Source organism: Anser brachyrhynchus (genome assembly GCF_964034855.1).
Source record: "Anser brachyrhynchus genome assembly, chromosome: 10".
Taxonomy (NCBI): Eukaryota; Metazoa; Chordata; class Aves; order Anseriformes; family Anatidae; genus Anser; species Anser brachyrhynchus.
In genome coordinates this window covers 2,481,933-2,504,849 of record NC_137705.1, presented here as the reverse complement: position 1 = coordinate 2,504,849, position 22,917 = coordinate 2,481,933, and the positions used below count along the sequence as shown (strand labels likewise).

The 22,917-nt window shown below is 43.1% G+C and overlaps 1 protein-coding gene across 9 annotated transcripts in view; it reads left to right on the top strand.

Moving 5' to 3' along the window:
• Positions 1–22,917, top strand: part of LOC308200329 (contactin-4) — a 300,384-nt gene that overhangs the window by 132,783 nt on the left and 144,684 nt on the right. For 7 of the 9 annotated variants that reach the window (XM_080605918.1, XM_080605910.1, XM_080605912.1 and 4 more), the window contains one exon: positions 19,620–19,759. In XM_080605918.1, the coding sequence (XP_080462044.1) occupies positions 19,705–19,759 (55 nt within the window). In that variant the 5' untranslated portion in view covers positions 19,620–19,704. Of the gene's footprint in view, positions 1–65; positions 153–1,150; positions 1,411–19,619; positions 19,760–22,917 lie in introns of those variants that run through there. The other 2 variants (XM_080605917.1, XM_080605916.1) reach the window with 2 other exon arrangements.

The window sequence follows — 22,917 nt, the reverse complement described above, 5'->3', positions numbered from 1 at the left end:
CTCCTTTTTCCTGAAAGAAAATGCTTTTACAGGCCTGGAGTTCAGTGAATGCTCCAGCATTCATTGCGTAAAGCTCTGTCGTCTCCAGTGAGCGGTCACACGTCTCCGATGCCTGGTGTGGGGTTCGTCGTGCTGGTGCTCTTCTTCTACAGGTGCAGAAATTGAGAAGGGGAGAGAGTTGGGTGGGAGCACCCAACAGGTGGAATGAAGTGTGAAATGATCGGTTTTGTACTCAAAGTAAAAATGATTTAACGAGAGGTTTCTTTAAAGAATGCACGGAGTAATCACTGGTACTCTTGAGCTACTGAGGAACGTAATAGGGAAGCAGTGTTTTCTGTATGCTTTAAAGGCTTTATTGCACATCATTTGAATCTTTTACTGTCCAGCGACAGATATCGTTTCAAGTTTGCTTTGCTTTAGTTTACTTTTGATGTCACTTCTGATTAAGCTTATATGGAATAACGCTGAACCATGAAATAGTTAAGTTTTTATGAGCTGAATGAAAGTCCTATTGCTTTTGGGTTTCAAAGTATCAATAAATGAGCTGAAGGACTCAGCTAAGAGAAAGCACTGATGCAAGATCTGCCCTATTTTACTGCAGTCTTTTTCCCTAAGAAATGTATATCCGTGTTAAAGCAAAGCATACATTCAGCTACCCAGGCTCTGCTGTGCGGAGTGTGGAGGTGACAGGGATCTTTGATTTCTGTAAGCTGTTAATTCCTTAGCTGCAATTTTATGTATTGACTTCGACATCATACATTTGGCTTTGAACAAATGAATCAGAGGATTTTTGAATGTTCAGCTCAATGCTGCTTAGTTAATAGTTCTGATGGCGCACCAGACAGCTTTATTGTATGGTAGGAGGCAAGCTGTAAATCACAGGTAAGCCCTGCCTGTATTTATTGCACAGAAAGCCTTTGTTAGAGCTCTGTTTCACTACAATTAAAAGATACGTATTCTCAAGGAACCTATAAAGTAGTTTTGCCTATAAAGCCACGGGCTGCACCAGTATCAACCTGGTTTTGGGTAGGGAAAACCAGTGATTTAATGTTGAAAGGGTAGCGTCAGAAGGATACCAAAGAAATAAAGTATGTCTTATAGCAAGGTATAAAATGCAGTGTTGTAGACTTTAAAGGAGATGGCAGAATTTACAGAAGCTGACTAGCCCAGGCAGTTGGCAAACGGACTAAAGAAGACAAATTTAAGGCTTGCCAGAAGGAAACCCTATATCAGGGGAATGAAATTCAAGTGCTCTGCAAAAGAAATGTAAATAAGGCAGTAGACGTCTAAGAGGACTGTGGTCAAATAGAGAAACAGCTTCATGCTGAGGAGGGAAGATGTGCTGGACGTGGAAAAATATCAAGTGTAAGACCACGGGGAGGAATTTGGGAGCAGCTGTCACATGCACCGGTAAGTTACTGTATGAATGATTATGGAACTTGAGTAGTTCGTAGCACGAAGAGAGATTTAAAAGTCGCATTTAGCTGCTGTTGATGCCTAAGCATGTTAATAAAATCTCTGCATAAGCTAAAAAAAAAATAGTGTTTTGTAGTAAGTGGCAATGTTCAGCCTGGAAGGGTACTAGGATGGTACTGATCTTTGCTTTTTTTCTGTGGAGTTATTTGCTTGGTAGATTTCAGTACATGGCATGAAATTACATACCCAAAGTAGGTTTGGCATGGCAACTTACCCTTATGGCTATAAGGGAAAAGTGGGGTCCTAACAAACAAGGACATCTCTGTGCACAGATCATGACTGCATTGGCCATAGGTAGGTAGATGTGTTGAGCGGAGACCTTTCTTTGCACCACACCTTGGGCTTCCGACTCCCAGCTGAGGAATCGGAGCCCAAGCAGTGTCTCAGTGTTGCAGGTAGTTAACAAAATGTCTCTGGTTGCTGTATGCAAGGTTAATACTAAGCAAGGCTACTAGTTAGCTGTAGTGATGATAAAACTATTCCCTTTCAGATCTTCTGGACTATGAGATACTAGTCAATAACTAAATTTGAGTGGATGTGTCAGATGTTGCATTTGTGATAGCAGGTGTTATAAAACTTGGTTTTCTGCAGTTTTCATCTTTATGGGCTATAGCGTGAAATATGGGATGAAGCTAATACACAGACCTAGATTTCTATCAGGAACATTGACTTGAGACTGTCTGATGTAGTCACCTGCAAGTTGTTCGTGGGACAGAACTGGTCTAATGTGTGAAAGACCGGATAAAGCCTACAAAGAGTTTTCTAATTCTTTGTTCAAGTAAAATGGAGCAACTGCAGTTGCAGTTAATGCCAAGTCCCACAACTGTCTGGGAGCGTTCAGAAATGACATTGGAGGGAAGGCGACAGGAGAGTTGCTGAGCTGTGCAGAATCAGCAGCGCGCCTTGCACTGGTGCTAGCAATATTGCAGGGCTTTCCCTTTCATGCAAGATGATGTCTTTAAAAGCATAGTACAAAGTAAGTCAAACGTACGGTATTCTGTATTCAGCTGCAATAATGTTTTCTTGTGTGTTGAAAAAATGTTATGAATTGAGTTGAAAATGACATGAACTGTGGAGTTCAAGCAGTATTGATTTTAAAAACACTGCAAGCGCAGTGTGTATATTTAAGCATGCAAAGTTTCACGTATCTTCTTATCCTGACAAATGCAGTTTCTGGTTTACACACAAAGCTTCTATCCTTAGTTAAAAGGGCAGGAGACCTGGCTTCACCAATGAATCATGGTACCTTCATAATGATGAGCTTGTTGTAGGCCTTAAATTATGAAGTTCAGCATTTGGTCCAGTCGTCCTCAAAGCGAAGGATTTGTTTCTAAAATGCTTGAGATATGTTTTCAATACTGAATTTAAAAAAAAAGTTAATAAAATCAGGTTTGTGTTACAGAGCAAAAGGCTCCACACCATATTAGCTCTTCCACAGAAAGACATTTAGGCACGGCTCTGAGATTCCCGAGCACCTCAAGGCTCATCTGATTGTTTCAGGTACAGTCCCCTTTATAAGGCAGGTGCCTGGTTCACCTCTCACTGATTTTTACGAATAGTTCTCAAAATATCTCTGTCTCCTGCAAGCGGGGCATGAGAACCTAATCAGGTTAGATGGCTGGTGATTTTCCCTGTGTATAAATTATGGATTTGAGGAGATTTGATGAAGCTGTGTATCTTTAGCTGTCTCCGTGCGTGCGGACTCACTATCTGCCCTCAAGAGAGGGATGGTAGAGGGTCATTAAACCATAATGGTATTTACTGGAGTGGAAGCATCGGAGACAGCCGGGTGACCACATCCCAGACTGAAGAAACAGGAAATAATTTAAACCCTCTTCGGAGGCTGGGAAGTGTAAACACCACGTGAAGCAGCAGAGGAGGTAGGGTGTGCTGCAGATCTCAAACGCAGCCAGGGAGGGAAAATAGCAAATAGCTGGGGACCTTGAAAGAAAACTGGGGTGGCACAATGAAGTCGTTCCTCCTCTGAGTCCTTCCAGCCCCCTCTGGATCAGCAAGAACCGCAGGTAGGCTGCTGTTCCCCTGAGGAGAAATCAAAGGTACCAGGGGCAAACGAGTGGCAGAAGGAGTGACTGATGGGGCAGCTGAGGGCAGTGAGCATCCTCGCTGCCCCCAGCTCATCACAGGGAAGGGGACGGGTGGAATAAGAGAGGGCAGAAAGAATGAAACCAAACCATCTGCCCCTTTCTGTGCTGATAACCTCTAAGACCGGCCCTTCCCTCATGGCTTTCCATTGCCTGAGCCACAGCATTTTCTCCTTTATGGTTACAGCTATGTCAGGGTTAACCTTTCCAGGCGAAGCTGAACTCTTGTGATCTAAATGAAGAATCAAGACAAAACGTAATGAAATAGAGAAAATTATTTCCTTTTTTCCCAAAACTATTGTGTTCCCTATAGAGTTAGGTTCTCTGCCAGTGTTAACATATTCCACTGAAAATAACAGAAGTTGGTTAGTTTGTGTTGAGTTCCAGCCCATGTTATTCAAGATGAAAATACGCTATATGGCTGTTTTTTAGTAGCCTAAAAGACTGCTGATAATACTAAATGTCTTCTCCTAGTATCAAATTGAGGTAACGTTTTCAAGTTAAATATCCATACATGAGGGTTAACAAGGTTTTTGCATTACCCAGACACACTAACAGTGATGCAGCTTTAAATATCAATTGATTTAGAATATATTTTAACCTTACATCAATATTAGGGTTTAGTGTAATGCTCCCACAAGAAATCTACAGACTGATCTCCGTACTTGATATTAGGCACCGCTTAACTGCTGTTTATTTCAACGTGTTCCCTAGATATTACATGTGCTAAGCTATATATAAGCATAATGACATGTTCTTGTCACAAAATGACACGTAACATTTAAGGCAAGTCATCAAAATCACTATGAATTAATTTTGGCCCTGTCTAATTACTGCTTTTATTGGCTATGACCATTCTTGGGAGACGCATGGAGAATCCATCCTGCATGGGGATGGGTGAAAACGTTACACTGGATCCTTGGGAGTGCCCAGAGGACAGGCGGGGGTGAGCAAGCACCGAGAGAAACTGGGAAAGAAAAAATGACTTGAGCAGCCCTTTGATTTTGAAAAGAGGACGTAGTTTGCAGTGAAAAATATTGATAAAGCAAATACTGCAAACGGTGTACAGCTAAGAGCCATGTGAGAGAGAGGTGCTGCAGAGCTGTGGAAGTCCCATGATAAATTGTCTTTGGCATGCAAGTTTGACCATTTCACCTGCACTCTGCTCACTAATCCATCACACGCTGCCTCCCCTGTTCCAAGTCTGTGGACAGCTTGAAACATTTTTTATACTACTAGAAATAAAAAAAAAAAAATCTATTTCCTCTATATATGCATATGATATTTCTTAGGAATGAATCAACAGGATGACAAGTAAATAAATTGTCTTAGCTGGAGACAGAAAAAAATATTTGGTCTTAAAATCTCAGGGTTGAGGTATATTTTCTTACATTCCATCATAGCTAAAGATATAATTTTTGTGAATTAAGTTTTTCATCAATTTGCTGAGTTATGCACACCTGAGTATAGATTTTCATTTTCCCAGGATGTCAAATTTAATGTGCTCTGTGTATTACAGCAGTTCAGCATCATGTAAGCAACATATATTAGCTATTTCCTTTCTCCAAAGTTTTGTACAGTTAAGTTTAATGAGTTGTTGGAGGCTGACGTTGAGGGAGGCAATAAGGAGATTTCCCATTTGTATTTAATCAGCTAAAATTTTGGTTGTGAGGAATTTTGTGTTGCTGTTGAGGGTCGGTCTGAAACAGTGCAGAGCACAGCCTGCACGTCCTGCCCCTGCCGTATGTGCAGCCCCATGCCCTCCGTGCCACGTTCCAGCCCTGGGGGCAGCAGGAAAGATATCCTTCAAAGAGAAGTAAAGGGAAATGTGGCTGAAAAGCCCATCATAACCACTGGGTTCATGTTCCAAATGTTGATGTGTTTAGAAGTCATCTAGTCTTTATTATTCGCTCTGTCCTCAGGCTGCAGTACACCCTTAGATTTACTGGAGGGGTCAGAAAAAAACTGCACTTTCCCACTTCATGGTGGAAACATAAGATTTTGGATTTCAAGTTGTTTCTACACAGACGTTCCATCTGGAACAGAACCTATATTCTCCTTGGCACCGTGTTTTTTGGGAGCTGACTGGGTTGCTGCTAGGAGGATATCCCCCAAGAAAAGGCTTATTTTTCTTTAGCAGCTTTGCACATTTCTTTGCTGCAAGTGACGGCTGTGGGAAAGGCATCCGCTTTTCCCCACTATCCCTGTATGATGCCAGTGCCTATCAGATGGGGAAAATTCAGTGGTTTTTGAGTTCAGTTACGCTGTACAAAGCTAATGTTCTTTACATCCCACCGAATGTTTAGCCATTCTGAATTCTCCCTGCTTGTGCACCTCCTGTTCCCAGGCTACTTGGAGATTCCTCTCTAATAAAATTTGTCCCTAACAAATGCACTTGTGGTTCAGAAAATGAAATCGGCGGAATTGACTTTTTGTCTATGAGATTTGAGGGCACGTTTCGCACAGGAAATGGGTCAATACTCAAAGTATTGCAGTAGAATAATCTGAGGTTGGGATTTTATTCCTTGGTTAGAAGAAAGTTGTTTTTGCCACTCGGTTAGCTCTGCTCTGCCTTGCTGTTCTGCATCTGCAAGGCGACAACTTTTATTCTTTAAAGCCTGCCAATTTTGCGAATATTTTCCATTATATGTGGCAAAGCTAATCAATATGATAATTTGAATTCCCAGCCAAGGGTGAAATTCTTATCATTTATCATATTTAAACTCGTTCCATAGAAATGTAGGCCAAAGGAAGACACTAGAGGGAGAAGTGTTGCAATAACTTGCACGGCTCATGCAGTCCTGTCCCAGCTGTGACATGATTCCTTCCTGCAAGGAAGGAGTACTCTGTCAGGGAATATAGCTTGCTAGAGTTGTTAATGAGCACACATTAATGCTGTTTAATGATGTGAGCTTAGGAGATGAACCTGGCTCTTCTATTTTATACGAGCATGCCAGTTGCTGGTTTTGTTGTTGTTTGAGTATATTTAAATACTTCTGCACTGATTGGAAGGTCAGCATTTTAGGTTAGCCGCCTCTCCCCCAGTGCAAGTATGCGTAAGTATTTAATGCCACCATGAATTCAGTTCCTTTCCCCGTCTGGTACGTGCACTCTTTAGCAGTGCGTGCTGGTGGCGAGCAGCACTGTGGGCAGCATCGCGCTTCGGTCCCCGCTTGGAGCCAGCGCGCTCCTTGTCACGGCGCAAAACATCAGCGTCGCTTCCACGCAGGAGAAGATTTTCCTGGTGGTAGTCTTTGTGATAAATTTAAACTGCAGCTCAGGAGTTGCCTGATTTTTTAAATATCCTCATTGATATTATCCTCTGTGTGGATTTTTTTAAATTGTTTTTCTGAACTTCTTAGCTGAATGTTTCTGTGAATGAAGACGTGAAAGGAACCCACAGTCGTGTTCGTCATAAACAGCAGTAATTTCCCATCTGAGTTTAAAAGAAGGCAGAGCTCAGTAGTATTAATTGCTCTTTGTACAGAGTTTAATATTCTTACAAGCCTTAAAAGTCTGAGGAGTGCTTGGCTTGAGAAGTTCTGCAGAAGTGAGCAGACAGAAGGCACAGACAGATAAACCGAGGGACATTTAAAAATAGTAACTTTATAAGCTGAAATTAAATATTTTTATATCTCCAAACTCAAAGCAATTCAGTCTTGTGATTAGCACTCAATAGCAGTGCCTGCTGTGCCTTTATTCTGATTTTTTCTCTTGCATAGTGATTAAAAAAAAAAGAAATAGGATTTTTCCCGCTGTGTTTGAAACTATCAGCTCTGGTACTTTGCCTTCTGTCTCATATTTTCGGGGAAACTACAGCTTTCTTGCACTCATCCTTTCACTGTGGAGGCTAAAATCAGCATATGTGCATTGCTTATAACATCTCCGTGAGCCTGAGCTGTATCTTGGCTTATCTCCTGCCACCCGGAGTCTGGCTCACGTCGTGCCATTGAGCGAGTTCTCTTACAAGCATCGCTTTGATTGAAATATTTATCTTTCTCCTGTTTTATCTGCAACTTCTAGCTCACTTTGGGTATTTCATAGTGTTTCCCTTGGCAATATGGTTGTTGTAAAATACCGGGGTATGTAATGGTTGTGCCTTTAGCTGTTGCTTTAATTAAAGAAAAATGATTAAGGGCTCCTTGTTAAATTTTGGTGAAGGTTTATAACGTAAATAGTTTCTCACAAGTTATCCTGTACATAGAACTGATGTAACTGACAGGGTCTATGATGCGGGTATTTATCACATTGCAGTATTTCTTGTCCAGCACCATTTTTATTTCCAGTGTGGTCTTATCCAAAGCCATTGGAGCTAATAGGCTCCTATTACAGCAACGATCTGTAAGTCGGGCCGTAAAATGGGCTATTTCTGCTCTCTGGTTATAGCCACTTGTCATTGTTTTAACTGTCTTAACAGGAGATAAATTAACATACTACTGTTGTAACTGAAATTGTACAGTTTAAGTTTTATCGTGTGCACTAAATTCTTATCTAGCTATTCCAAAGACCTCTTTAATTGTGTGGCAGAGGAGAGCCCTAATGAAATCCGCGTCTGTCCTCCTTGCCCAACCCACGCCTCTGAGCGGGCTCTTGTTGTTTTCGATGTCTCCCACCAGCTGTAGGGGTGGTTTTGCCTCTGGTGCTGTGGCTGTTCTGCTCTCTTACACATCGACATCCCCAGGTCGCCGAGGGACTGCTCGCCTTGCTGAGGCTTGCCAAGGGGCTATGACACAGTGCCAGATGTCATTCTCCAGAAGGACTCCTTGAAGGACAGAACTGAAGCCATGCGTTAGGACCCTTGGTTGCAGGCCGGAAAACCAAAAGAACATCCCTGAGCTGTTACCCTTGTTTTTCATCCTGCTTTCAGTCCTGGTGTTATGGTAGTATTCTGAAAAGGCTAAATAGGAAAAGCCTTAAACAGTAGGCTGAGCTTTGAGGGATCTGTCTCTCCCTTCAGAAGTGATCCAGGGCAATGATTAAGATGACAGTTTCAGCAAGATGGATTCCTAACTTCCAGTCTATGAAGCTAAAGTAGATGATATTTTTCCTCAGACATGTTTTTCATGTCTTTCTCAGTCTTAGTTTTCTAATTTCATACTCCTCCTTGGTTTTTTGAACTATTTATTTTCAATTCAAGATGTGTTAAGAGAAGTTGTCCCAGAAACCCCTAAGAAGTTATGTCAAATATTGAGTGTATTAAATTTGCGTTGACAGATCTATCTATGCAAAACAAGAAGTGGAAGATATTGACTGCGGCTGGCAAAGAGTTGGCACGTAAAGATAAGGCGTAGATGAAGGTTGAAACGTTGACAATTAGTGCTTGAGGAGATATTAAAAGAGGGTTTAATAGGCAGTAAAAAGGAATGTTGTGACTGCAGCACTAGGATATACGGCTTATATTTAAATCAATAGATAGTTGGGACTATCTGCAAGCTGGCAAGAGATGAACTCTTGCCACCTCTTCAGAGAATAGGCTAAATTTGGTGTGAATTCATCCTGTTTTTCATTCTGACTCCATCTGTGCAAGGTGGAAGAAGAATCTGCTGTTCAGGGAATGGCTTGAAAATCTCTACACTAGAGATGTCTTCAGCGTCAAAAACTGTTGCGTATGCATTGAAACCTGGTCTCGACACCCCCCAGCCCCTTGCTTTTCTCATGGGTCCTCCCCTTGGTGCTGTGCTCTGTCCCCAGGCGAGGAGCACAGCTGAGGACAGCTCCTCCAGGGCTGTTTGGTGGCTGGGGAAGGGGAAAGCAGCTCAGGAGAGGAGCCAGGAGCCAGCCCTGCTGCCGGCAGGCACAATCCCCAGCTCTTCTGCTGCGGAGTGAAGGCTGCACAGAGCCCTAAGCTGAGGATAACAGGAACACGCTTTTCTGTCCATGTGTTTTGAAGCTGTTATACATAAATCAATGCTCCAGTCAAGTTTGCAAACCTTATTTCCTTTCATCTGTTTCTTATGACAAGAAAACCAGGGGATTAATGTGATATCTCAATAAATCCTCATGCTACCATCCCGCCATTCCTGAAATGCCACGCAGCTCAGATCATTTGACATACTTATCCGCTGCGGAGATGGTTCTTGTTTTGTCTGGCCGTGGGGTTGCTTCCTCAGTAATTGATATTCCAGATTGAGAACAAAACCATGTGCAATGCCCTCTTCCTCTGTGTACCTCCGCCAGCTGCTCGCCGCTTCCCAGCTTGATAGCCCGTGGCTACGAGGGAGCATGCAGCCAGTCTTTTTTTTTTTTCCTAGCAGCAGCCAATACTTAGTGCAAGGATGTCTTTAAACAAATACACTGCTTCTATGAAAAATAGCAGAGGCAGAAAAAGGCAGTAATATCACATAATCTGCATAGTCAATATAGGCAAATGCAAGCGTGTTTTCAGCCCTCTAATAGGGTATCATAAACATGCAGGGTTTTATGGCATTCAGCTGAAGAATAGCTCCCATAAATTACATGCAGTGCAATTTCGTTGTTTTCATTCTGAAGTTTATTTCCTTTTATGTTTAGTAATTAAATCAGAGCAAAAGGATTGTGTTGCGGAGTGTACCAACTAACAGCAGCGATTACACGGAGGTGTCGTCGGAGCCACCTCGTGTTGCTTGGCTGGGCTGGGGCTGCCAGCGCCTGGGCCAGCTCTGGGGAGGGTCAGCTCGCCCAGCGGCCGAGCTCTGCCGCCCTCCCTTTACCTGACGGCAAGTCGCCCAGGGCTCAGTCATGGTTCTTGAATCTCTGCTTCCCGAGCTGCTCCCAGATGGTAGTGCCACCGCAGCGAATGGCTCCTTCCAGCCTTCAGTTGTCTTCTCTTGGATGCTTGGTCGGTTGGTTTGGGGGATTTGCTCTTATTTTATTTAGAAACAAACATGTTTAGGTGTAAAAGCAGACTATTTGATAGCAAAATACCACAGACAAGGTTTTGACTCAGAAGCATCTTTAGATTTCAAAGGGAAATGGTGGCACCACCATTTATTTCTGCAGTAAGAAAAGCCCTAAAGGGCATGCAACAGGGGCGCTGTGCCTTTGCTGGACATCCTGCATGTGGTCCTCACTGCTAGGAATACCGCACTGGTACCAGGAGGAAAATTGGTTGGAATTCTAAATACACATATTTTTCTGTATTACCTCCTTGCATGGGTTCCTTAATTTCGTATAAACAGCCGAGCATTTGGCTTTGCACCATGAACTGTGCCTTCTTACGCAACCATGGTGAGAAATTGAGCACTGAAAATAGGCTGCAGCCATGCGCTGATGGGAACCGCTGAGAGCAGCCCAAACACACAGAGCAGGGGCATCAGCACTGCGTTTGGAAACATGGAAATAAAATCACTGGGATTTGATATTGTAAAAAGCACCCGAGGCAATCAGGTGGGCGGCACGCCAGGCAAAGCACGCCTCATTGTGTGTGCATGTCCAGTGTGCTTGATTCCCCTCCTGGAAGTCCTACAGACACAGGGTTTTTTTAGTTTTTAAAATAAAATAGATTATTCTACAAGCTCCAGAAGTCAAAAATAAGATGTCATTAAGATGCTGATTTTAGAAACATCATAGAAAGATCTTTTAATATTTTTACATTGTTTTTTATGTTCTAAGACCAGATTATGCTCTCTTATAAAGTCTATTTTGAAGTGGACTCATTCAAAAGTGAACGATATGCTTGGATTTAACTTTGAACGTTACTTGTCTGTCTTTGTTAGAGTGAACTGCCTTGATTCATTACCGCGGCGCAGTCACCTAGGGATAAAAAGCTTTTCATTGTCAGGCGGAGTCCCCTGAGCCCTGTTTCTTCGGGGCAATGTTCTGTCTAGCTGAGGTAGTAATAAATTAACCCTTATTCCCTTGGGAAATTTATGATAAAAAGTCAGATGGAGGTGAACACCTCACTTGGCCTACCAGTGTATCTTTGTGGTGCTACATCCCGGAGCTGGGCAGAGCGTCCCCGTTCTCTCCTGGAAGCTGCGGAGGGACCAGGAGGAGGCTGTGCGGCACTCAGGTCTCTCACCCGCAGTCTTCTGCTATCAGCAACAAAAGCTGAATGTGTCATAGGCTTCGTACCACTTGTACTGATGAGGCCAGGAGAGATGAGCTGGACTTGCTGACTACAAAGCCAAGTTTCTTCTGCTCTTCGAGGTATAAAACCAAAGCGTTGCCATCCCTAAAGCTGGCATCCTATGCAGAGCTGATTATTTATTCCTTGGGTGCAGAAGATAGCCATTCCTTTTGAACCTGCCGAATCCTGCATTGAAAATCTTACCCTGCATGAGGTCAGGAGGGGTTTTTAGGTTGGTGAGCTGTAAGGTCAATGAGTGAGGCACTGTCCAGGAACGGTACTGCCTGTTCACCTGGTGGGTGGTTTTGGTATATCACTTCCATGGTAAAGGCAGAACAATACAAAGTGACCCCTAATTAACACTGATAGCTTTAGTTTAGGCTTTCCTTTAGTCACCCAGATCTCCTTAGCTTGAAGTGATTTGTGCTTACAAATGATTCAGGTTTTACAGGGCAATGCGCGGGGGCAAGGGACAAATAGCGAGGGCTCTAAGAGCGTCATGTGTGGTAGTTAGTAGGTAGTAATTAAAAGGCTTTAATTACTGTCATTTTTTTTCTTCAGTGGTGATTTGCACTCTGGTTGGCTGGAGCAGCAGGGGACGGAGGTGCTGTGCAGCTGGGAACACCAGCGTTGGGCATGGATCATTGCATCTGTAACGTTGCTGCTGCTCATGCTAGGGGTGTACAGGAATGCTGTAGCACAGTAAAATGTTGAGAGTGTCTGAATTATTGTCTGTTTTAGTATAATCCAGAGTTCCTAAACAACATGCAAGCCACGTTATGCATCTCTGCATAAGGACAGGAGGCATATAGCTTCTAAGAGTTTGTAAGGTAGCTGGTGGGAAAGGGGTGGTGGCAGTGATGGGTGTCTGTCTGCACCTTCTGCTGTGTGAGTGGGGAGGGCTTCCCTCTGCCCCATGCCTGGCAGAGCTGCCCAGCAGCCAGCTCCGTGGGGATACAGCATCAGCAGGAGCTGAGGAGCACTGATGTCCTGGCAAGGCAGCAGAAGCTGTATTTAAATGCTAGAGGTCACGATTCGCTGCAGTGGCCGATTACTGAGTTATTTCTTCAGTGATCTTTGCTAACGTGGTTAGCACTACGTTTACTGTCAGAGTCCAGTTGATGTAATCCGATTGCCGTGTACAAGCACCCGTGAGTGGCCTGGCTAGGTCTGGCAGGTGTTTGTATAACTGTACTGCTTCCCCACGCCTTGTCACCTTCCCCAGGTGACAGCTGAGCTTTGGCAGGCGCCTACCTGGGAGCTGAAGGCTCAGGCACAGCGCGCCCCGACGAGCCTGACAGATACAAACGACAGGAGTGAGTTGGGAACTTGCATCTGTTGAGGTGCTGTAGCTTCCGTGATAGAGTGAAATGAAATCTCTATCGCGTGAGTGGGAATGAATGCCCAAAGGAAGAAACAAAATGTAACAAGTGACATTGCTCTTCTCATTCTTTTTTTTTTAGATAATTAATTTTTTGAAGCGTTTCATTCCCATTCATCATAAGCACGTCTCAGAAACATGGTGTGTGTGTCATTTGTTTTATCAGGCACAATGCGCCTATATATATTTCATAATATATGAATTGTGTATAAGCACAACTCCAGAAGGGATAATTTCAGCAAAGAAGCTTGAGATGGATCAGGATCTGACAGACGTGCTGTGACTCGAGGAGAGCTCGGTGAGAGATGCCACTGGCACGCTCCCGCTACCCTTCATCTCCCCCAGACGTCCTTTTGAATTCCCTTTTCTTTTGTCGATGCAAAAGGGCCGCTTTTGGAAGGCCAACATTAATCTCAGGACTCATAACAGCAGCTCCCACAGCAGAAAAGAACGGTGTCCTGAGTGCTGAAAAAAATCAGGGATGCGTACATGAAAAAAACAGTCTTACTGTGAAGATTTGGACTTTTGCAGAAACATCTTTAAGGCGCCTTCTATTTTGGGACACTCAATTTTGTAGGTCACTGGCTGCATCTGTTAAAGTGAGCCTGTGCCGTCTCCCGATGGTGACTTGGAGGAGTCAGAGGCTCAGGGACCCGGACTGGAATTCTCCCCTTCCCCTTCCAGATACTGGTGTCTCTGAAGGCAAAATACATACTGTGTCTCTCCTCAAGATCTACATCATTCATAAGTTTATCTTACAGATTGTTAAGGAACATCAGCAATGGATATTCTGCACCCTACTCAGCCCATTGCTGTGCTTGAGCTGGCCCTAACATCACCAAAATTCTTAAAGTCTAAACCTTAATCCCTTGTGCATATTGATTCTTGTTGCATCCCTTTTGCACGTGAGAACGTTATTTTCTTCTATTTCCAGCAGTCTTTTACAGATTTTAGTACCATTAGCATTTTTCTCTTCAATATGTTTTATGCTAAGCAGCTCCATTCGCTTCCTATTTGCAGGATGTGTTTTGCAGACCTTCACGCCTTTGTGGCATTCTCCTTTGCATGCTTCTGCTTGGGGCAAACCTTCCTCGCCAGGCAGCACCAAACCTGGGGGCAGTTCTGCCTCTGAGACCTGTCAGTGCTGGAGGTTTCCTACCTAACGGGGAGTTGCAGATGAGGAGGACCTGCACGCCTGGTTCGTGCATCCCAGGCAGGGTTTCTGCTGCTTTCGCAGCCACGTGGCATCGTTCACAGGCATCCAGCCATGCGTGGGTCTGTCCAGAGCTGTCACCTTGCTGCTTACCCCCTGGTATGTTTGTGCTATTTGACTCAGCATCCTGCTTACCGCAGTGCACAGCACTTGTCTGTTACCCAACTTCATCCTTCTGTCTCGGTCTGCAATTAGTCCAGTTGGTCAAGATGAACCTGAATTGCATTCACATCCTCACAGGTATCTGCTTCATCTTTGTGGCACCAGCAGGCCGAATAAGCACACCCCTTTTCCATCCTTGCTATTAGCAAAAATGCTGGAAAACATGAAACCAAGGACAGACACACTGTGAAAATGAGCTTCCAGTAATTACCCTCCAGCTATGACTTCTCAGTTATACGTGCCCTTCAGTAACTCCAGTGAACTCTAAACTCAAAATTTCCTGTGATTAAATAGATGAAACACCTGTGCTGAGAATAGGGCTGTGAGCACATGTGGACTTGCATGCAGCGGGGTCTGTGTACGTGTCTGTTTTTAAAAATAAACAGATAATTCTGTCTGCTTAAATGAAGAGTTGTCAAAAAAAACTTATTCTCCTGCACTGCTGGGTCTGTGAAGCCAGGAAACTTATGGAAGGTGCTGGTGGATTTGAAGGGAAGGAAATGGAAAACAGCATTTTGGTGTAGGTTCACTGATCAATTTTAGTTCTGTTCATAAGACATGGAAAGCACGAAGCAAACACGTCTTTAGCGGACATAGGTGCTATATGTTTTTATTAGAAGGAGGTATTTTTATTTCAGTGGGAAGGGTTGGTTGGTGAGTTTTTTATTTATTTATTTTGATCTCGGCTTTCTATGACTTATTTTCTACCCTTTTTTTTTTTCTTGTGTAGACAAAATGAATTTGATTTTATATTCAGCCTTTGTGCTTGGGTCTTGCTGAGACTAGTCTCTCGAGACTTGACCAGCAATATGCATTCAGTGTGGGCGCTCTTGCACTCGTCTGAGTGTGCCTGTCTGCTTGGGTGCTCCAACACTTGGTGCTGCCGGGAAGCTGCATGGCCCCAGGCTCTGTCTGTCACCACAGCGGTCGGGGCAACCCATAGCTCTGCTCTCTGTTTTGCACCCAAGTCTCGAGGTTATTTTTACAACACCATACTTCAGTTTTAAAAAATAAAAAATAAAAATAAAAAAAAAAAAGGTAATCCTTTGGAAGTTTCTGCACCCTGAATCACGGGGCAGGCACTGCTGTACCTCCTGACAGCTCCCCCGCTCGTGCTCAGAGTGGTTTGTGCTTACCTCTAGCTCTTCTTTGTTTAGGTGATTAAAAGATGCCTGTTGCTGTCTGTATGTGCAGCATGCTTCATTAACAGTGATTTATTTTGGAGTTTAGCAGGATTGGCACTGTGTAGCACACCGGTGTGCAGAAGGAAAACGTGAGATGATTGCTAAGGCTTCTTGCTGTTGCTGCAATGCTTAGGGGTCTGAGACATGTTTTGCAAATTTTCCTTCGGATCATTCTGGGAGTTCATTTAGTCCAAACTGGGCTTTTACGCTTCTACTAAAGGCTACAAAAGAGTGAGAAAAGGGAGTTCCAGCCAAAAAGTCATTTTTCACATGTTGAATGCATTCATGTACCTTAGCCTTATTTTTTTCTATTTTATTTTTTTCAAAAGTGCTAATCATTAAGAACCCACATGAAATTGCTGATAAAAAGCCGTGCCCACTCAGAGGAGTTAACGACAAGTATTCCCACTGTATGCATCCATTTTTCCCACCCAGTTACACTCAGAGCTCTTAGAGTCAACTTTCTTCGTCAAAATCCAATTACAAACAAAGATACCTTTCAAAAGAATTTGCAGTGGATACGTTGTCAAAAGTAAAGTTAAAAAGACATCTGCACCTGTGTATTGGCATTATACTTTCTAATGGGATGCACTTCCAAACTGCAGCACCCTTATCTCATTTTCATCTTTTTAAAAAATAACTTGAACAGGGCTGAAACTACACACACTCCCTTCTGGAAATAAAATATTAAACTTTGCTAGTTTTCAGGCCCATTCCAGGCACTTTAGAAGCAGAGCAACCCCCCCTGAGATTTTATAGTCAGAAAACATTTAGAAATGGGAAGGATCTGTTCAATTATATATCTTTTGCTCATACACAAATGTTGCATTTCCTGAAGTTGTTGCCGTAAAAAAATCAACGTGTTTCAACAATTTTTACACGGCTCTGAACAATGGGCATACTGATATGAATAGCAGCTATGTTTACAGGAAAACATTTTTGAGATTGGAGTCATTCACATGTGAAATAAGGAACTATCATGAGAGACGAAAAAGCAACAGCATCTTGAATACCACCATATTTTAACCCTAGGAAAATATTTGTAATGGTAATCATCTAATTTCCTTTTCACTATTTTTTATGATAGGACAGGCATCGTTTCTCTTCAGGAAACTTTCCGTGGCATGCTATGTGTGTTATGAGATGTATCAGTAAAAGCCAGGGCTCTTGCTGGGGAATACTGGGCAGAGGCAGGGCTCCGTGCTGGTTTCCAGTGCTGCTCCTGGCAGGCTGCTCCTAGCTCTGGGGAGCTGGTGCCCCTTCAGCCTCAACAGTAATCCTGTGGTAGCAATCCTGTGAATGACCAGAGGATGTGGTATTATTCCATATATTTAGAAAATTGAATATGCTAGAGCCTCTTCTAGGAATGTATTCTAATTGTTACAGGCTATAGACTTTGGAAACTCCACGCACTTATAGCCATTAATGCTGATGGAGATGCCAATGGCTGTCCAGCTGCCGTGGACAGGCAATTTGTTACTATCAGAGGCATTTGTTTCCGTTCAAATATCTGATTTTTTTTTTTTTTTTGCTTCAAAGGGCATCCATGACCCTCTGATACTTGCTGGTTCTGTGGAGTATGTATTGAACAGCTGAATGATAGGGAAGACTTACAGGTTTTTCATTGGACTTGAGTATTAACTCTTCTGAGTACTAAAAATGTATATTTTTAACATAGCTTTTATTTTTGGCTGAAAGTAAGACCCAATGACTGTGTGAAATCATCATGGTAGGAAAGAAAGAGCCTGCTGGTTTTAATGCCCTTATAAGCTAACAACTAATTTACGTTAATAATTTTGAAACGTCTTGTATTAGTTTTTAAAATGCTTAGAGAAGCATGATTTCCTGAGTAGAAGAAGAAAAAAAAAGAAAAAGCTGTAAGTAGAAAAATTGTAAGCAGAATATTCCAGCCTTCTCCCGAAGGGCTGGTGGGCCAGGGGGAGCTCTGCTAAGAGAAGTTGCAGTAGGGAAGAGAAATGAGTTGAAGACTGAGAATTTTATTGAATCTATTGAAAAATAGGGAATAAAAGTGAGAAGGGAGTGTCAGGAAACTGCAAAGAGGACTGCCGTCTCTGCGGCCCTCCCTGAAGAGTGGTTCCTCATCTCCATCCTCAAAGCCCATGGAATAAACAGGGGCATTTTGCTTGACTTTGGGCAGATCCAGGGCTTTATATTGCAAGTGTTTTAACCAAGAGGCAGATATAATGCTTTTTTTCCCCCCACTGGCACTGTTTGCAGGCGGGAAGCTTGGTGCTGCTATTAACCCCCAGGGCGGAGGGGGTGCTGCGGCCCTCCTGTAGGCCGGCAGCTCGCGGGCAGGTCTGCGGCCGCTTGCTCCAGGTTCCTGGCAGTAGGTTAAGTTGATAAGTGCCGTACCTCTTGTGTTTTTAATTAGGTATCGGTGGCTGTAAGTGATTGTTCTGTTTCAGTCCCACGTAGCTTATTGCAGTGAGGAGAGTAACCGTAAAGCATTGCACAGCAGTGTAATGAAGAGGAGCTTTATAAGTGACACGACGGGCTTATTGATGGTACTAATACGTGGGGAAACAAGAGCATGAAAGAATTTCAGCAGCTGCTGGTGAATATAGGATTTATCTCCCATCTCACTTAAACCAGTGTAAAAGCGAGAGCTCCTTGCCTTTGGCAGAAATCTCCGGGTACGATTATATCCAACGGAATTTGGTGCGGAGAGGAAAGCCAGTGCTTGTCTGTGTATGCAGGCCCCGCAGTGGAAACAAATACATTTCTCGAGATCACTACAAACACAGAGAAACTGTTTAACTTTGTAAATCAATATAAAGGTCTATGATGACATTTTCCTACAAAAATTAATAATTAATGCTCTAATCACTCACTTAAGGTGTTATTAGTTTCCATTGATTAGGCCTTCCTGCTAACCCCAGCTAGCCTAATCAGTCTGCAAGAGAGCAGATAAATATATTCAATTAATCTCTACCCCCTTCAAAATTGCATCTTCAGATCGGAAGATAGATTCTTAGTCTTCTCAGTGCATCGAACCTGACTTTATTAGAAGAATCCTATCAATTTTACCTCACAAAAGCAAGCGGAGACCTCTAATGATGGCCCTTCACATGCTATTAGTCATGCAGTTTGTCTTGCAAGCACGAAGGCCCCTTAACTTCCAGCCCTCAGTGATATGAATAAATTATAACGATGTGTGTCTGACTTGATATATTTATTTTTTAATATTTAAATTCCTATGCTGGAAAAGGGTGTTGTTTGTTTTTTTTCATGAAAGGAGGCATTTTTTCACCCTGGGATTTCACTGGGGGGGGGATATGCTGCAGTGATACGCAGAGTGTGTCTTCAGATTGCCTGCTTGGAAACTTTAACTACATACAAGTTGTAATATAGACTGCCATTAAAAGATTGTTTTTCACCTGGAGATGTTTGAAAGGTTATTTTCCTTTTTTTTAAGGAAAAAAAGAAAAAAAAAGAAAAAAAAAAAGATTTCCAGGGCAATGAGAATGGGAGTGAGAAGGGAAACACATCCCCCTCTCCCGAGCAGGGTGAGAACGCTTCCTAGAGAGCACTGCCTTGCAGAGGTGATCTTTCACCCACGGAGGGCATTTGTTGAGAGGAGCAAGAGTAATTCTCATGGCTTTTTTCTTAACCATAGTTTACAGAGTTAATGAATTACATGTAAGATTACCCTGGAGAGGCACTGAGCAAGTCTGCTGGTGAGAAAATGGAGAGCCTGCAGAAATCTCACCACATCCTGGTGAAAGATGCAGATCCGGGGCTACATCATCATCCTGAGCTGGCGCCCAGCGTACATAGAGCCTTGCTTTTGCAGATTTGGTTTCCTCTGCAAGTTTCTGTGCATCTCTCCTGACAATCATCTTCTCCTCTTCTTCAGATCAATGTAGTCTCTTTAGTCTTACTACTTCTCAGAATGATTTTAAATGTAATGTTTTAAAAACTTTCTTTTGGTTTTAAGATGCAACTTCTCTGAAAAGAAAAGTAAGCCTTCAACAAATGGAAGGAGCAGCAATCCTAAATCTCCTTATAACCTCTTTTTTCTCTTTTACAGAATAAAGGTTGCCTAAAATTTCCAAGGAGGACCCATTCTCTCCTGCAGTTCCTGAATTTGTCTCCTCTGACCTGGGAAGCTAAAGATGAGGTTGCTATGGGAGCTGCTCGTGCTGCAATCGTTCATGGTGTGCCTTGCAGGTAAAGTGTCATTTCAAAACTTTTGTTTCAAGGATGCTGCTGTATTTCACACCGAGGCAAAAGCGTACTGCGTTTTATATGCTAATGATAAAACAGCAAAATAAGCCCTTGCTCCATGTCTGGTGTTACCAAAGGTTGCTGCGCAGATCACACTGATGCTCTTAGCAAGCTGCTTCTCCTGCTGATTGGTATCAGCACAGCAAAAGCTCCGTGTTTCAGAGCTCTGCTCTGCCCATCTCCTGTTCTGAGTTGCTGTTGACAAACGTTGTTTTCCCATGCTCAGTGCTAAGTGTTTCAATGCTCAATTAAACCTACGTGGAATATAGCTTTAAATCCCATTAAAATGGTGTTATGAGGAGTGTTATAGCTAAGACCCTGCTCCATTTAACAAATAATTAGAATAACATATTTCAGTAATAAAACCATCTTCTGTAACTGTCCTTATTTAACTTTTTTTTTTTTTTCTGAGAGTTGCACTGTTTTGAGCAAAATGAAATTTCTGAGTATACCATTTTCCTGGAGCAAAAACAGTTCTTGAAGACCCTTCAGATTTACAAAGGACCAGAAAAGCTCGCACCAAGCGAGTGCCTCTGCTCCTGCAAACTGTGCAGTCACCATGGTTCACTAACATGTGTTTTGTTCTGGGTGGGGGCTGTTAGATTTTAATTGCTGTTTGTCACCTTGGTGTTTTTGATTGCTCTAATTTATCTGTTGCTCAGTGCTCAGTTTTGTTTAGTAACTTGTGCTTTCTTCTATTTTATATGTGTATGTTGTCAGGGTACTTTTTAAGCATTAGGTAACAACAAGCTGCTTAAATAGTGTTTACTTTCTTCTGCTTAGCTCTACTGAACACAAAGCCACTTTTATTCCGGTACTTATTGGTCCCTATTTTTGAAATTTGGTTCCAAGTCTTCCTAAATGTGCTATGACAGTTTCTGAGCTGGCAGAAAATTGGATGCAGAGAGATTCTGCAATGCAGTGCCGTCCCTGTGTCAGGAACTGTAACCCTCTAGAAGTTATGCTGCAGGAGTAAAGAAAATAGGATCCTTTATTATAAGCAAATAAGAAAAATTTTGGAAAAACAAAAGCATACAGAATAGTTTTGTACCATGATTTCCATATTTAAGGCACCTGTTACATAAAGTCTAAGGTCAGCAAAATGAAAGTTTCAGCAGAATGTGTTCAGGGGTTGTCTTCATCTTTTACATCTGTTTTTTCCTTTTCTTGCAAAGCCTCCTTTTTTTTTTTTTTTTTCTTTCAAAGCCTCCAGTTTGTCCACAGACCTTTTTGTGCTGTTCCAGAGTAGGTGAATGTTGTTTCAGGGTGGGCTTTTTGTGCTTTGCGCTGTCCCAACTCCCCGTGGAGGCAAGGGACATTGGGGACTGCTGCAGGGCTCCAGCAGCCGCTTGGGCTTTCTGCGTGTTTCTAAAATTAACATCTGTTCCCTGAAAATGGCACGAGAACTTCCAAACCCTTCTCTTTTGCGTCATTAAACAGCTGTTAGATCTGTGGCACAGAGTACCCAAACGTGCTGTGGAGCTACCAGCTACTACTAGCTGCTGGAGCTGCTGCACTCCAAGGGATGCTGCTATTGATTTTATGTGCTGGGGGCTCAGACGTTAGTTATTCACTGCAGGATAACAGGCTAAGGTAAGAAAGCTAGATCAATCCCAGGACGTAGCTTAAACCAGTTATGGAGAAGTGCAAATCTCATAATTTTGGGAGCTATCTGGCACTTGGAGAGGCGGCAGCATTGCTAAAGGTCTTTCTGAGCTTGATGCCCCCTTCCATCCATCACCCAACTGGGGATTGTGTCTTTCTGGGTAATTTTCTGCATTGTTTGGAGATGCATTGATAAAAACTAACGTGCTTGCTTTGACTCGATAGCTGATGTATAAACCAGGGTTTCTGGTTTTCTTTTCAGGAGTCTTTTCCTCAGGTGTCAGCTCTGGGAAGCAGCAACTGCAAATTATTCCTTTGGTCCCAGATAACTCAGATTTGTTAGGGCTGTCAAATTCCTTAGGCATCAGTTGTAATGGTGACAGTTTTGAAGTAAAGAGGGTGGGCGGAGAGGCAGGACAGGCCGTGAGGAGCAGCATGGCGGTGCCCACGGCCTGTAGTGGGGTGGCTGGGATAGGCCGCGCAGGCCTGAACGGAGCCTTCCCATGTTTGCGTGACTCTTACGCAATTCTTTGCCTCATTACCTTCCTGTGGCAATGAGTTTCACTGTTGAAGTCTTATTTGCATGTTAATGAGCTGCAGTCCTAGTTGCATTACCCGTGTGAATGTGCATATGCATATTTTATAATGTTACTTAACCTCTGAAGATCCGTACGGGTTTTGGCAGAAGGATGGAGCAGGCTGGCAGCTCTTGAGCAGTGCTTTTCCTTTGCTCACCTGGCTTGCTCGCCTGCCCCCAGCCTCGCAGGCTCTGGTTTCTGCCCTTGTGCTTGTTCTTGCCCTTTAAACACAAAGATCTCTGCTCAAAACAAGCAAGGCCGGCCCTCCTTTCTCCTTAGCAAGCACCTTATAAACACAATAGCTTCAATAAACAAATTCATCCTGCAGCTCTGTAATGATGCTTCTGTTTCCAGAAGTTTGTTTTGTCAAAGGGAAGGTGCTGTGGCAGCTCTGTCTGCTCCGACCGGGCCGATGGAAGTGGCTTCAGAAAGCCAAAATACAGGATGGAGTGTTTGTTTTATTTATTTATTTGAATTCATAAGTAAACACTGTACTTGCTAGCATGGCTTCATGCTGCGGAGGCCCTGGTTTTGCAGCAGATCGCGTGGGCTGCGCCGGGAGAGCTGGCAGCTCGACAAGACATTGACGCTGATGCTGAACACGGACAAATTTCTTCATTGCCTCCAGGGTGGTTTATGGGTCACTCTGAAATTTCTGTGCTATGCTCTGTTACATGAAAAGCTGGAGTTTCACCACTCTCTGGGTATCCAGAATTAGATATAGCAGCGTTTGCTATGGGCTCCTGGCTGGCTCTCAGATGGTGTCGGGGTGGCCCAGCAACACCCAGCTTCGTTCTGCAGATCCAGCCACAGCATCATGTTTTTCAATATCAAATTCTATCATATTTTTCATTGGAGCAAAACAAAAGCATTGTTTCACCTATTTTCCACTGGAAAATACCATTTTCTAATCTAGAA